At 36.8% G+C, this 17511-nt stretch overlaps 1 protein-coding gene across 2 annotated transcripts in view; it reads right to left on the minus strand.

The window, feature by feature from the left end:
- Positions 1-17511, minus strand: part of LOC121871032 (oxysterol-binding protein-related protein 1-like) — a 175781-nt gene that overhangs the window by 113682 nt on the left and 44588 nt on the right. For both annotated transcript variants that reach the window (XM_042373093.1, XM_042373094.1), the window contains exons 13-14: positions 10427-11069; positions 193-279 (exon numbers count right to left, since the gene is read on the minus strand). In XM_042373093.1, coding sequence (XP_042229027.1) covers positions 193-279; positions 10427-11069 — 730 coding nt within the window. The remainder of the gene's footprint in view (positions 1-192; positions 280-10426; positions 11070-17511) is intronic.

Raw genomic sequence — 17511 nt, forward strand, 5'->3', positions numbered from 1 at the left:
GAGATGATGTAATGTGCAATTTTGGGAACTTCCAAGAGAACATTTTTCTATTACCCAGAAAATTCCTGTGATGAGGGATTTTTCTGGCTTAGAGAGAGCTGTCTCGTTACCCAGAAATCTCTTATTCCTGGTAGTGCTCTGCACCAATTGTTCTGGCTAACAGAGATATCACCATCATAGTACAGTACTTACCTTCCCCATGAGTGCCAAAGTCTCTGAGGACCAACGTAGGGGCTACAGTAACGGGTCCCTCCCAACGATACCAAGCTGAACGACGATCTGTGGGAGAGAGTAGCCTAATGAGTACTTGTGTGTGTGCATATGTGTGTATGTGTGTGTGTTTGAGGTTTACACAGTAATGAGTACTGGTACATGATACATGAGAGGCATGAAGGATGTTACATGAGACACATGACGGATGTTACATGATACATATGAAAGATGGTACTCACCACCTATGGTACTCCAAAGTTAGGTTAGGTTAGGAACCCATTTCATAAACTAGCCAAAATAACTACCTTGTTCATGAGATGGGTAATTTCACAAACGGCATAACAGTCACACACGGTGACCTAGGACCAATCCTTTCCCTGGGCATTGCCAATCATGACTAATCCCATCACATTAAAGTATCAACGTTGTTACAATAGTGTGTTTTTCCCAGCTGAGAAAAGATGCCCCGCCCCTCCTCATGAGTTACAGTTGATTGGCTGTTGCAAATCTGTTCGATTTCTTCATGAAGTAATGATGTATTTCTAAACGAGTTTATTCATAATCATTTTAAAATGTTAGTTTGCATAATGTAGTTTTACTGATATGTAATTTATCTTAGTATGCCTTATTGTCGGTAAAAATAAGTACTGTATATATTAAATGCGTCCTCCGAAAGCGTGTACAGTATTTGTTACCAGAGTTTAACAGTTAATTCATGTACTGTATAAGATTTCTGATCAACTTCCTATGTGCTCCTGTTTGAAATAATGAATGTATGTATCTTTATATAATTTAGCTAAATATCTTTCTCGTCAGAAACGGTCACCCCAACGATTATGAATAAACTCGTTTAGAAATACATCATTACTTCAGGACAAAATCGAACAGATATGAAACCGCCAATCAGCTGTAACTCTTGAGGAGGGGGAGGGGCATCTTTTCTCAGCTGAGAAAAAACACACTATAATCCTTTTTAACCTCACATGACTGAACAAAACCGGCAAGTGGTGGAATTATTCCTTTGACATGGGCCAGCTTTAGCAATGTGATTTTGGAACATGCAATGCTTCCCTGTACAAATTATATTAATCATAATTATATATTTTACCTTTTGCTGGGTGCTCAGATACAGGGAAAATTATGACAAGATTCTGGAACCCGAAAAACCTGGTATGGATCCTCCCTTGTGGCCTATTGGTATTTTCATAATACAGTAACCTAATAATAAAGTACTGGACTGTATAATTGACAAGCTAATGGCATATTGACCTGAAAGTGATTGACTTATTAAGGCTCTTTTGGTGATGTGTCTATGGTTTGATTATTCAATACTGCCAGCTATTGAACTATTGATAACGTCCTTCTAGACTGCTTTAGATGGTGATTGGTCAATGTGGTCTTATTCTACTACAATATTAGGGATAAGGGAACCGAGTGGATACAGCACTTGATTTAAGTTCGGTGCCAGCCATGCTACCTCCTTGTGTGTTGAAGGCTTAGTATTTACTGTGGTGTATCAGCACTACCTTTAAAAGGCCATCAGCCTTATAGGATCCAATTACACAAAACTTCTTGCTGTGCTTCTAATCAAATCAAATTAAACCTGACACATTTTAGTTTCTTTTCAAACACAGTTAATTCCAATCACATGATTTTTAACCCATTTAGCTTTTAACTAAAAAAATGTACAGGGTACTTGAAATACAATATGAAAATAGTTATGTAAAGCAATTTCTACATTAAATAATTTACAACATTAAGGTTTTAGCAGATAGAAAAGATAACTTCCTATGTGTTTCCAATACCTAATAATTCTGTGTACTGTAGTTACTGTCTTTATGTCTATATATAGAAAAAGCGTTTCTGATGGATCAAGCATTTCAGATTCTAGCATAGTCCAGGTGACCAATTAAGAGAGTTTTGCACCTCATGGTAAGTAAAATACTGATAGTACTGTACAGTACAGTAATATGAAAATACTTGCAGGACTTTTGCTAACACTGGACTCTTACAGCTCTGCAAGATGGAGTCGGACACTCATGCACGATGCATTCATTTTACATAATTATACATTATGTCATGCATTTAGATAAAATTGTATTAGGGCAAGCAAAAATACATATTTAATGTAATGTTAAGATGAATATTGATGGCAAGTTATCACAACAACAAAGAAGGGGGGCATGAAAACAAAATATACTAGCTGTTGTTGTCAGGCCAGACAAATTTCCATTTAATTGAAAAATAAAAGGCCTAACAACAACATTTCTTCTTTGTGCACTGCTAGAATCCCAAGGAAAGTCAGATCACTGTTATCAACTTTATCACTAATCATCAATTTTTTCTGACTTCTGATTTTCTAGAAACTAATGAAGATATTCAAAACTTCATGAAATTTGTCCAACATTTTTCATCAATCAATGCAGCTGTGAACAGATCTGTTGGGGCAGCCAGTGTTAAAATACTGTACAGTATACCTAATTCACACTTATAGAAACACTACGGGAAGGTCAGATCGTCCATATACAGTATAATTGTTTGGAGAAATTTGCCTACAATTGGGTCACAGCACTCTATGAGTCTCTGTACAGGCATTTTTCTGGATACAGAAGGGTTATGTCCATAAAAAATTGTATGTAACAAATACATTTCCGCAAAAACATACAGTACTAAAATAACAGCTAAGACTTTATAAGTACAGTACACATTTAATTGAATAACGATATTCTTTAAAAACTATGCACAGATAGTCTTTGTTTATTGCAAGGATTCTGAATCAGAAAACCCTTGTTGAGTGTAAAATTCAATACAGTATGCAAAATTAAATTTCTCATAAGAAACAATGTACAGTACTGTATTGTATTATAGGGAATGCCTTCCTGACCCGGAATTTTGGGGGTACCTTCGAAATAACAGACTGATCGGGGCGACACCTCTCAAAAGCCGAAAGAACAGGATTTTAAAACCGATGTGTGATAATGTTCGATAATCCCGAGAAACATTCTGTTAACCAGAGGGAAAGTCTGAGTTCACGTCAGCATCTTAGTTTCAATGTGTGGCCCGCACTGTAAATACCACCTCTGTTGTACTTCACTGTGAGTTCTAAATCTGCTACAATATATAAGACAATTTAAGTATACAGTATTTTTTTTTTTTTACAGGGAATAGCTCACCCAGACACAGGTCATCAACCCACAACAGGGCCTAAGGAGCAAAAAAATAAAAGTAAAGAGAATTTGAAAATAAAAGAGAAAAGACCACGAATATGCCGGAAAACCAGCTTTTTGAAGTGAGACAGATTGTAAGAGTATGGAAACACAGAAGGCAGAGCATTCCACAGTTTGGCTGTGTGAGGAAAGAAGGTTATTCTCATTTGATTGACATCCACACAGAAACGGTGGGCACTGCAGGCAAGACGAGTGTCACGAGCCCACTACCTTGCTGGAGGCAAACAGGATACAAATCCACCGAACACTGCCCGTTAAAGTACCTGTAAAAGAGAGAGAGTGAAGCAGCATTGCGGTGAAGAGAAAGGGAAGAAAGATTATCGACTAAAGGAGCAGAGTCAATAAGACGAAATGCCTTTGATTCTATCTTATCTAACAGTTGGATAGAAGAACCACCCAAGATATGAGAGCAGTATTCAAGTGTATTACATTGAGTATACAGCACAGTTGTTTAATAAGTGTGTACACATGTACTGTGAAAATGTATAAATGTGTCTTGTATGTACTGTACAAGTGTACATACTCACACAGCATCAGCACTCATGCACTGGCCATTTGAAAAAGCTTTGAGAGCTACAGCACCTACAAGGTAGAGTAAAATTTCAACTGTATACTTTAATTTTATTACATACCATACATATGTGTTTTAATTTTATAGTTACATATTCTTTATGCAATGAAGAACTATCAGACAACTCCTTGGGATAACAGACATCCGTCTGTTATCTTGGGGGTTGTCCAATAGGTTTAGGGTGTTAATCAGTTTCATCCACACACATTCCTTCATACATAATGTACAAAAAATAAATAAATAAAAGAAATAATTATCATAAAGTAAAAAACATAAAGGAATAAACATTTCTTCATTTACAAGAGTTTACACATTGAGTAGGGGAGGAGGAGCAGAGTGATAGAGTCCTGATGCTAAGGAGTAGGCAGAGGAAACATCCTAGCTAGGCTGTGTGCTATTGCGAGCATCGAGGCCAGGCAGCCAGCATTCCTGAGGCTGTGACACAGTGGTACCGTAATGTACCGTAATGACCAGCTGTGGGTCGGAAGGTCCGGCTCTGGTCTGGTCTCGAAGGTGACAGATTGGAGAGGTTCACCTCTTACAAGCATGTGGAGACCAACTGAGTCAAGAGATGCACGAGGTTGAAAGTGGAGGGGAGGACAGCCATGGGTAGGCCATGAGTGACATAAGGACAAATTGCAGGAAATGGCTTCAGGAGACAAAATCCTGATTAGAGAGGCTGCAAGAGAGATGAGCAGCATGGAGAGCTGCCATCAGGTAATCATGGCTCCATGCAATCATGGAAAATTGTTGCTAAACACTGACGATGATAATGTTGTGACAGCACCAAGTGTGAGTTGCGAAACAGTAAATCCCCCATAATTCGAGATAAGATTTTACAAAATACTGTATGAGTGACACCTTCTCCCAGGGTAAAAAAACCAAAACAACAATGATACTTTTCCTTTATCTGCCCCAATAAAAATTTAAACATAATCTTGGATATTTAAAGTCTTGTATTTGCCTCTTAGAAACTCCTTTTGAGGTGCTTGATCAAGAGTTATCAGATATAATGGCTCAAACACTGGGTAATGATGGAAAAGCAAGTGAAAAAAGTTTGAGTGGTAGACCATATATGTGCACTCCACGACTGACCAATGTGAATTGACTCTGACCAACAGGTCCGACACGTGTATACTCGTTTACACTGAGAAGGGTGGTCGCATCCCATGGCAACATGTACGTCATACATGTTCGTAAATATCTTTCATAATCTGAAATTTTACCATATACCTGTACAGTACTTGTATAAAAAAAATTGGCTATAAACATCTATTTACGATGGGGTTAGGTTCCTAAAGCCCCATCGCAGATTGAAATATTGTAATTTAGAATCTTTATAACATTGGGTTCAATGGGATAGGTTCCTGGCCAGTTGGGCACACTACTGTATGTATCATTGAAAAAAATAAATCATACAATACAACACTCAGTATAAAACAATCAAACAACACTCACCACATCATTAAGAACAGGTCTGGTCATCATCACATGTCCCCTTCAAGGCTAAGGTGCCTCTTAAGGTGGAGTAGAGACATCAACCTGAGTCCCATACAGACTTTGGAGAATATGAAGAGTAGGGACTGGTGGTGTAGCCTTTGTCCTGGCCTTAGAGATGGTGAGTAAAACGGTTGCCAGATACAGTAATATCTCTGTTAGCCAGAATCCCTCTTAACCGGAACTCTCCGATAGCCGGAATTGAAATTTTCTAGAATTTTTCCCCAAATTGTTGACTCTCTCTTTAGTTTTTGCCATTGTTTTCACACATTTTTCTTTGTTTATTATTCCATTGACTTATATAAGTGTCTAGATATTGTGTGTTATGGCAGTTACAGAATTTTGCTAGCATATACAGTACTGGATTGTACCAGCCTATACATTATAGATCTTTGTAATATTATACCGAATTATAAAACTATATTTTAAAACAACCATATCTTTCAGTATGATGGTAGATGTTCAGACATTTATTGTATCCACAGAAGGGAATTTATTATGTAGTTCACACACGTGACACAAGTTTGAACAAGTGAAATATCATAAAAATGACAAACAAACACTGTATAAACACTCATATGAACACATACACTTATAAAACTTTTCACAATACTTTTCATCACCTTTACAGATAGTTATTATGCAGTTCACACAAGTGAATCTTACAGGTTTGAACAAGTGAAATATTGTAAAATAAACAATAAACACTCTATAAACACCCAGAAGGACACTTATAAAACATTTCACACTTTCATCACTTTTACAAATAGCATAGACGTTAATGGCACATTTTACACACTTGACGGTTAAAAATTTGAATACTGAACTTAAAACATAAATAAATGAATGCTTTGTAAACTCTTATAAACACTTTACAGGCTAATATTACTGTACAATGGCCAGCATAAGTGTGTGGAGTGAATATTAAGATAAAATTTAAAGGGCTCACTCATGCAGCCTTCTAGCTTCACTGCTGGGACAACACTGATATTTTATGGTTGGTATCAGGGCTGACGAGATTTCCGACTTTTGTTTACTGAACACGCTGATTGGTTCAACTGCTCGCGTTGTGATTGGTTGCGAGAACATGAGTCCATGACGTAATATTACAATTTCCTATAATAGAATGTGTGGCGAGGGGTAACGAAGATCCCAGATACGTACAGTAATTATATTAGAGTAGTCCTCATACTCAGTGAATTTCATTATTCCTGTCATTAGTTTTTTAAATTTCTGAATAATAACACTGCATTATACACCATTCAGAGTGTTATATGAGATCACATTAGATTTGTATTTTATCAATTGTAATTTGTATTACTTTAGTTCTGCTAAAATATCGCTAGTAAAATGTAGGTAAGGTAATTAAATACATCTACAATTTATTTCTGTGTATTCTATATGGTATTTTAGCCATGAAAAAGCATATTTCCTAAAGTCGGTAATTTACCGACAGTCGGAGCAGTGACGTCACGGCTTACCGACTACGTCATCAATTTACCGATTAACAGACGAAATACTGGGTTTGAACCAATCAGCGTGTTCGATAAACAAGAGTCGGAAATTACGACAGCCCTGGTTGGCATGCTATGGACTGTTGCCAAGTAACCAATTAGTGATGGATTACCAATGAGAGAGGAGGCCTACCAGAATGACGCGCCAAAATCTCAAGTGTCAATTGGAATTATTTGATTTTTCATGATTTTTTTCTCTTAAATGTTGCTATGGGGTGTCAGTGCCAATTGGACAAGATTATCATTGATGCCTGTATGTGTCATGGTGAGTGAGTGAGTTAACACTAAAAAAAAAAGATTGCTGCCACAAAACTGATAACCTGTAATATATTAATAAAAACTGACTATATCAACTATGAACTCCAAAACAAACGAGAGGAAAGATAAAGCAGACATGAGTCAGCTGGCTCTGAGTAGATGGTAAAGGTGTTGGCCTAAAGCACAACAGTGAGGAATGTCTCCAGGATAACCCTATCAATAGAAGGAGATATTGGGATAGTTGAGGCCTGTTGGTTGACTAGCTCCTGGAGGTAACCATGGTATAAATGAAGTTCTGTATGTAACTGGATGAATAGCTACCGGTATTTTCACAGAAATTATATTTTCTGTGGGGAAAACTGTTTGTTCCCATTCATCACAGCATAACAAGACAGGTTATGTCATGTGGAATCTGACATAAAAGAATATCACTGAAGACCGATGACCATAAAAATTCAAGTTTGGTGACAATTTGGTAAGAACAGCAAACATTATTTCAACTTTATTTCACCACTGTATATATACCACATGATAGGTTCAGTAGTTAGCAAGTATTGCACATATTATTATGTATAAATTATCTGTTAGCAAAAAATATGAAATTATACTTTCAGATAACTAACAACAAATGATTAACAACATCCCTGAAAGGAAGAGGAACACCTTAAAATTAAATATATTCTTATTGCTTCTAGGTACATCAAAAAATAGATTCAGGACCTTAAAAAATAATTATTTTTTTACCATATTACACTGTACCCTCGTTAACTCGGATCGTTATAATTCAGATTTTGGCTTAATTTGTATGTTTCTTTTTTAATCAATTAAACAATTTGAATTTGGAATGAATCTGAAATTATTAACCAGTTCTTAAAAGTTGATTATTATTACAGGAATATACAATACTATAAAATAGATCAAGATGCATGAATTATAGGAAGAGAATATGAATTCTATTAAGATACTGTATAAAACTACGCTTGAGTGCGCAGCAGAGGAGAGCAGGTGGCAGGTGGAGGATAAGGTGGCAGGCTGGTGGAGTAGGAAGGAGAGAACAACTCACCACCTCCTGCTTGGCAGCCCGCAATCCCTTTATAATGACAGCATACAATTTCATCAACAATTCCCATATTATTTGGATTCATTTGGTGCCAGGTTAATAAAGTATTGTCAACAAATAATTATTTTCCCCCCATAATCCCATACTCAATCCCCGATGAGGTACTGCGCCATAGTATATTCCTCCCTTGTTTAGAAAGAGGTAACAGCTGATCATTCCTGCTCTCCTTCACAAAGTTGCCAGCACTCACCATCTCTAAGCACTGTTGTTGTCACTGCTCAAAGGGGTTGGTGCTTACCACAGGATCTGTCTTGAGCACTTAGTAAATAATATTGTAGCATATTTAACAGAACTTAATAAATATTATTGTAGTGTATAATGCATTTCCATATCCTCTGGTACATTCACTGACCAGTTGTCTAAGTGCAAAAGTAACCAAATCGAGCCATCATTTATCAATTAACTTTAAAACATAAATAATAAATTAAAATGCTTTAAGACAATGGTTTTGTAGTGCTGTTAATGTGTGTTCTGTGTAAGTGCCTTGTCATGTCACCTCACCCCTTGTCTCGTCTGCTCACCTCACAGTCTTAATTTATTTATTAATGTATTACTGTACTGTATTTACTTTATTATTACTGCATGTACATTTAAAAAATATTTATGTTTACACAATACGATAATTATAAAAATAGATTATTCCATGTGGCAGCCAAGGCATGGCCAGGTGCAAAAACTGAACATATTACCGAACACCTAAATTCGGAAATTGTTGAATAATATCAAAATACTGGATTCTGAACTCAGTTAATTCAGATTTTTCGGTAATTTGAGTGACCCAGTGTTCCTTTTTTGTCAAATTAACGGGGGTATAGTGTACAGTATTACTAATTCGTCCTTAATTTATCCCTGATTTTGATAAGGCACACTACTAATTATCTAAACACTAAGTTTGATAACATGGACAGTTCAAATTTTGTTTTCACTCAGAAAGTACCTTAAGTTTAGAGCGTTTACAATGAAGAAAATAATTATGTTGTGTCCATCAAATAAAATTGTAATTAAGAGTTAAAGATTTAATATTCAAGAAATACTATAAATATTCTAATGATGAGCTTCCTTATTTAACGAACACATTTTATTAATAAGCTCATGAATAACGTTTGAACATTATTTTATTATTAGTTTTGTATTCTGCTTCGTATGATTATTAACTTTCTCAACATACATTACAATATTGTCTAATTTTATGTGAGAAGCGATACAATCTACAAATGAGCTAATGTTTACCACAAACTTTAATTACCCAAAAGGGGGAGCTAATTCCTGTACTAAGCACTGAATGCTGCCAGTAGTCTAACGATATTCCCTTTAAAACTTGGACAAAAATAATAGTGATTAATTTTTTCCATACTGAATAGTAATGTATTTCCCAAGAAGTAGTTCTGGACTACATGATACATCTTTGTTGTTGTGACCTTCATCAGGAAGTTTCTGAGCAGTCTTTTAATTTACTGGTGGTTTAATTATAAAATGTATAACTACTGTATTTGTATATGTGAGAACGGAGCTTACCACTCATCATGTCAAAGCTCCAAACTATCTAATTCTTCTCACCTGGCTAGCATAAAGATGCTAGTATATTAGCCTCACTCATGCATATTAACATACGTACATAGGCGAACAAAGAGACTGTGTATTAAAAATTCTCATGCAGTCCATTCATGCAAAAAAGTTTTATTGCTGCAACAATTGCACTGATACTTGCATGATATTTCAAAATTTTCAAACACTTAGACAAATAATAATTCAATATAAAATATAACATTCAGGATATTCAGGTAAGGGGTACAAAAATACTTGTCAATGACACTTTATAAGGCAAGGTAGATATTTATGCTATATAACCATACAGCATGATACATAAACAATATAAAGACATCTTTCTACTTTGTACATTGTGCAAAGCAATGAAATCTAATGATCTAACAGACATGACTACTTCCACAATGCTACCTTATTTCATTTATGAATAAACAGTAGCACAAGGGTAATACATACAATCAAATTATTAGGTACTACTTACTTTTCTTCTAATTCAGAGCAGCGATGGGAGTCACTAGTAACTGTCTCATCACTGCCATCACTGTGATCACTTAAATCTGATGTCTTGACAAGAGGGGTTTCCACGGCCATGGATGAGGATATATGAGAACCTCTTGACTGACTGGAGATGGAAAGCTGGGCATTCATCTCTCGATTGACACCTTCTGGTGAAGACGTGTTCATTATTCCTGATGATATTGTTGTGTGAGCAGTTCCTGTAAGCATCCCGGATACAGTATTCACTAGTCCCGTGAGTGTGCCTGATACAGTCTGCCCAAGGGAACTAGTCTGTGCCCCAGTCACTGATGTTGTGGAATCAGTGAGTATTCCACTTTGCACAATTTTATATGTATCTCCATCTTCTAGAACTTCCCAACCAGAATTAAGTACATGTGGTGACACAGTATAGGTTGTTCCCTCAACATGCCCACTAACAAAGCCCACACCACATACTGGGGTACTTGTAGGGGCACACGGAGCATTGGAAAGTACATGAGATGGTGACTGTGGAGACTGAGGATCGGTGGGGAGGGAAGACATACAGGATACGAGTGTGTTAGTGGAACACTCACTTCCACACGGTGACGGAAGATTAACCAGCGTCCTTCCACTTCCATTGTCATCTGAAAAATAACAAAGAATACCTGTTTGTGTTCTTTTATCCATATAAAGACCTAAGTTGAGCATTCTGGTGCTGACAAAAAAGTTATTACAGTGCTCTGTATTTATCCTTCTTAATCAAAGTTCTTACTGGTAGTTGTTGTGCTTGTACTAAACTCACTAATTTGAAGGGGAAAAAATTTAAAAATCCTATGGTAGTCTCTCGTTAATTTACGGGTTAGGTACCAGAAGACATCTTGAATTAATAAATTGTGAATTTTTGTTTATTTGAATTAAATGGAAATAATGGGTTTGGTTCCAAAGGCCAAAAAATACCCATAAACTGTTCAAAAACTGCTTCAGTTAATAAACACTAAACATTGTACATAATACTGTACATAAAAAATACAGTAACACATAGATATTGTCCAAAAAGTAGTTCTATATCACATAAACAGCTTCTTTCCTTCTCATAATTTTGTGTGGGTTACGCCAATACACCAACATGGAGACAGGCAGGCGCTGGGCTGGCTGTGACCACATTATGTCAACAAAGAACCAGGAATTTCATACCACACAATATCTTATCTGGGGTTGAGTTTGGGATTTTCTGGGGTGAAAATTTATTAATTTACTATTGTATAATATTTTATTTACCAGGTACCATAATGAACCTAATTACTGGTAATATGGGAATTATGGTGAAATTGCATAATTTTGTATTAATGAGGTTGGAGGGGTGCACTTGGCTTGGGAATGGAGGGGGTTGAAGGGAGGGGACCCTCAGTCCACCATCCAACCATCTTGCCTCCCACAAACAATTTAGTTACTACAGTACTTTAGAATTTTCTTATTTTATAGTTTTATATTATATTTTCTTTATTTCTAAGTTACATTAGAGCAATGAAGTGATATTTATATTATATTTTCTTTATTTCCAAGTAAAATTACAGCAATGGTAGATACAGTACTGTATTTCCACAACTTCTATGAGCTCTTATGTAAACAAACACTGCAGCAGTCAGCACTCGGCTACGAAATATGAATATTTGACAGCACCATTTAAAAGAGGTAATAATAGAAGTATCAGAGAATTTAAGAACATGAATTTGTATTTTGGAATTATTAAGACTTCTGTACTGTATAGCAAAATTAGATCATGAGTCAATATTTCAAAGTAATATCACATTTTCTCACACACAATACAATGATATAACAGGTAATGCAATATTCTGTAAAATATAATGCCCTATCCCCAGAATTCAGTTTTATTACAGATTAATTAGCTGTTTTTTACTAAATGTTAAAGCATAATTATATAGATGTCATGACATCACATAAATGCTTGTTTAAAAAACATAAAAATTTATCAAAAGGAGGGGAACAATAATGAAAATATATTAAATTACTGTGCAGTAGTACATACAAGATGTCTTGGTCTCTTCCTTAAAAGTTAAAACAAAATAAGGACCTTCTAAGGTATAGAATGATTCTAAATTACATACAGTAAATTGCTGGGTGTATTCCTGGGATAATTCTAAGCCACAAAATGTCAGAATCTGCATAGTTTCCTAGCTACAGCACTTGAAAGAGATTGAGGTAATGAAAGTGAAGTTAGAGTGAAACAGCCATAGAGTTTTGTGTAATTTTATATACATATCTATACATAATATGATACAGAAGCAGAGGGAGGGAATTTTTAATAATTACTGTAATAATGCAACTGTATCAAATTGTACAATTATGTGCATAAAATTGAGAATCACCCTGTACAGTACACAGTAACTCTCCAGGGTTACAGAAGGGATGCTTCCTCGAAAAGTTGACCATAACGTGAAATTCCATAACATGATCCCCATTTTACCATTGACGTCCATTACTGTATATAACTGGAGATGCATTCCTAAAGAAATTTTTTTCGGCAAAAAGAAGTAATACAAGCACACTTATGAATGATATTTTTTTTTTGACTGCATACTGTACACTGATTATTTTATGATATATTATGCTAATAAATACAGTACACAAAACACTTGAATTTAACTCACCACTAAAAATGTTGAGTGCTGCATGAGGTGAGGTGGTGCAATGGGAATTATTGGGAGACGTAGCAGGCTCTAAAGTTTTTGCAATCTGGATACGTTTTTTCCTGCATCAAACTCCACAAAATAATAAGTTTTATATCCAATGTAATCCCTTGCAGGCTCTTTTAGCACCACTGCTTTCACTTGCACTTGATGGCCTCTTTCCACTCATCATGATAAAAGTAATACACTGGACAGTCTTGAATAAGATACGTATACAAAGATTAAATCCAAGAGCTGGGGTTGAAAGATCAAGCGTACATGTTGGGAGATACAGTATAAACAAACTGAGTGTAGTGGCATGAGTCCGCTGCATACCCAAGCTTGACAGTAGCAAACGCCAAGAAATCCACACCAAATAAATTATAATATCAGTTAAATTTATTCTTCTTCTATGGAGCAATTTTGGTGTTGAAATGTTTTAAATGTACCCCATTTTCGTAAGGTAAAATTTACGGGTCATATCCCAAATTTAGTGGTCAATTTACAAATTCCATATGGGTGAATTTACGCAACCTGCGTTTCCGTAACGTAGAGGATATCTGTCTAGGTAAAGAAAAGTTGGTATCAGAAGTTAATTGGAAAATTTCATTTGTGGTGTTATTCTGAATTCTAGTCTTGGTTAGTTTACATTCTTGAATTATGCATATAGTAGGATCTCAAGTTTTGCGACAAATTGGTACCGGTTTTAGCATCGCAAAATTTTAAATCACAAAACGAGTGACATTGAAATTACATGTAAATAAGCCGAACCCCTCTATAACGACCTACAACCCACCCAGAAAATAACATTTCTGTAATGTATTCATATGGGGTCAATGAATTGGTTGAAGGGTTCCGAGGCAGGGAGGGCTGGTTACTGAATCCTCGCTGCTCTCTCCTCTAACCTCAGCATCAAATCCCTCAAAATCTCGAGGAAGCTCTTCCACCAGCAAGTCACCCAACACTTCAATATTATCATCGGTGGTGCCATCATCATCTCCTAAAGTAATGTTTGCCAAGGCATTAATAACAGGCTGGGACTTGCACAGATGCAGAGTAATAAGGGCCTTATATTCCTTCATAACCTTATCAAGGACAGGGCAGATAAGGTTCCGAGGATGAGGTCTGGTATCGTATTCTTGTAGCTGCTCACTGAGACGTGCGATGGTTGTGAGGACCTCAGTCAGCTGTTGTGTTGTAGGTCCACCAGGCTTAACGTCACCCGCTTGTGTTGCTTGCTGTTCTTCTTGTTCTTCATCCTCCTCTAACATTTCTTCAAATGTCGGTTGCTGCTGATGCTGACCAATGACTTCTTGCAAATCTTCAACCTGAACATCTGAAAATCCCGGTGCTGGGATTGATAGCGCTGCCTCGACCATGTCCATTAGTGTTGCTGCGACGGACTGCCTCTCCCCGCTTGCCTCGGTCTGCTCTGCCCCGCTTACCTAGGAATTAGCGAACAAAGGCCTCCATGTGGGTAGCACTGTTGCAACATTGATCTTACGCCATGGCTCAACAATTCTGTCCACTGCATTTTAAATATTATATTTCTTCCAAAATTCACAAACTGATAACACTTCACGGTTGTGGGGTGGTGAGGTGCTAGGAGTCAGGTCACCTACCACCTCCTCCTCCTGATTTCACAGGTACGAGCACCACTTTTGATCATCTCAAGCATCTCTTGTTTCATTTCAAGGGTGCATTTCCTCTTCTTAACCCCCTTACAGTAGTCACGCTTGACTTGGAGCTTTCCTTGTTGACCTTCTCTACAGCCATCATTACCACCAGAACCGCTCCCAACATTTACATTACGCACCTCACTCACCGTCAATACACAAGAACCATTAATACACAAGTCGTTAATACACAAGAATCGTTAATAGTTCAACAAGAATCTTGCGAAACATAAGAACAATGGGTTATATAATCTGAGATCACTGCACCGCTCGCTCTCGATCATTCAAACTAACTGCCGTATACAAAAAGCTCACAGCGGATCGACGGATAACAAAAGGCCTTGACAGTGTGCGCTGCCCACTCTCCACTGACTCGCGAAACTGGTAATGAAAATTGCTATTCTTGAGAGGCTGGAAATTGTAAAATTGACACGAAACATATAAATCGTGAATCTAAAACTCGCTAAATTTGAGATCCTACTGTATTTGGGAATCGTCCAGATTGGATGAAACCCCTTCTTGTGAATATTGAAACTCCATTTCTTTCAGAGAGAAAGTGGAAAAACTATCAGATATGGGAGAGATAAAAAGTTGTACAAGTGATAAGAAGATGCAATATATTGCTACTTTCATCCTGCTGATCCATCACTCCTAGCACCCTCTATCCCCTTTCCACCACCTTACCCTCTCCCATCCTGGGTGGAAGACTAGGTCAGATAGACAGAACGGGAAGACATAAATAGAATATCAATGCTATAATCTGGCCCCAGTACCCTTGAGAGTCACAGGTGTTATTATCCAGGTGTCACTTTGATTTATATAATATAAATACATGTACAGTACACAAGGTACAGTATTATAAAAATCCCAAGCTTTACAAATCTGCATCTTCTATAGATTTGGATGCAGATGTGACATCCATTTCTACCAAGGAGCAACAACAAAAACTGATAATAACAGCAGGGATGCTGGGTGATGCTGAACAGCCAACGCCATCTACTGTGCCACAGCTGTATACTTATTTTGAAGTCAACTGGACAAATGGACAGGTTTTTTCGTATTTCTTTAAGTTCTTAAGCCGAATGTTCAATAGTAGAGGAGCACCTGTATTTCACTTATGTTTATTATTATCTTGTACTGTGTTGTAATCATTGTGTGCACCAAAAATTGCCAATAAACACATGTTTGTGGCATTTTAAGATATTGTCAGTGTTCTTTTTATAGGAATATATCTCACCTTATATAAAGGGTGTTTATGGGAAGTGTAATCTGATTAATGAAAATTGTATTTACAAAATGTTTTTGAGGAATCATTTCATAAATCATGGGAGGCCTATACTGTACTTATATGACAGCTGATATGAACATACTGGCCAATATGCACTGGGATGATGAGGAAGCACCTGATGTCTGTCTCCGGCTATAGGTGCTAATTTTAGCCAGATGCTTCTTGTCTCATGCTTACTGACAATTACTTATGTCTATACTGTATTCAAAGTTTGGTATAACATTTATAATTTTAATTATCTAGTTAAAATATTATATTACTATTGTCCATTACTATCAATAATTCATGGATAAAAAGTAATTTGTTTACAGTTGTACGTTTCAGCAATGCTGACTAAGACACACACGATCACACTCACTGTTCCTTATATTCTTGTGGAACATTGATTTATTGCCTTCATATTTTATGGTACAGTGTATTTGTGAATATTTATTACTGGTAACTTAAAGATGAACAAAATCTTTGTTACATTGTTTTCTATACTGGAAAGAGAAAACACTTACTGTAACCTCACAGAAATATTTCTGTCTTATGGAACACTGATGCTTTTTTGTTATAATGCTAAGTCATCATCATCAATGTTTTATGGCCATTTTCCATGCCTGTGTGAGTTAGCTGCAAATACCTAATGGCAGCTCTCCATGCTGCATGGTCTCTTTCAGTCACTCTTGTTAGGCTAAGAACTCTTAATGTTATTCTTGGTCCACTGCTAGCTCTCCTCCCACCTCCCCACATTCAGACTCAATCATCTTTTGACCTAGTTAATCTCATGCTTTCTCTCCACATGCCCAAAACATCTCAGCCAACCTCTACCCTAAATTTCATCAGTACTCTCAATACCTAGCCACCCACATATCTCTGAAAATGGTTTCCTGTCCTTCAGTGTCACATTACACATCCACCTCACCATTCTCACTTCAGTTTACTGAATCTTACATATGTTGTAATTATTTAACTGCTTGTTTCACTACCATACAATATCACACATCTCAAACTAGTTTCATACACCTTTCCTTTTGTGCTGAGGAAAAGTCCTTTTGCTATCAATAAAGGCAATTTCTCCCTAAAATTCCCCCAGTCACTTGTGATGCTGGCTTTAGCGCCCCTTCCAGCACTGATCACATATCACCCAGGTAACAGAACTTTTTAACAGTGTCCAGGGCTATATCCCTAATGTTGCCTTAAAGTCTGCAACATCCTACAGTCTGCTATCCACTCTTCTGTACCTCTGGTATACCCACCTTTCACACTCACTGCACATTATTGAGTTCCTGCCAACACCATTCTTAGAGAGAGCACATGGCCATTTTCCACAACAGGTCCATCACCCACACCATCACTCTTGAACCCTTTGACTCTATTGTGTCATTCCATTTCTTAAATTTCTAATCAGCATACAAGAACTCCCACGGTAAGCCAGTCCTAAAGTCCTGTG

This window comes from Homarus americanus, unplaced genomic scaffold (assembly GCF_018991925.1).
Source record: "Homarus americanus isolate GMGI-L3 unplaced genomic scaffold, GMGI_Hamer_2.0 scaffold52512, whole genome shotgun sequence".
In the NCBI taxonomy this organism is placed as follows: Eukaryota; Metazoa; Arthropoda; class Malacostraca; order Decapoda; family Nephropidae; genus Homarus; species Homarus americanus.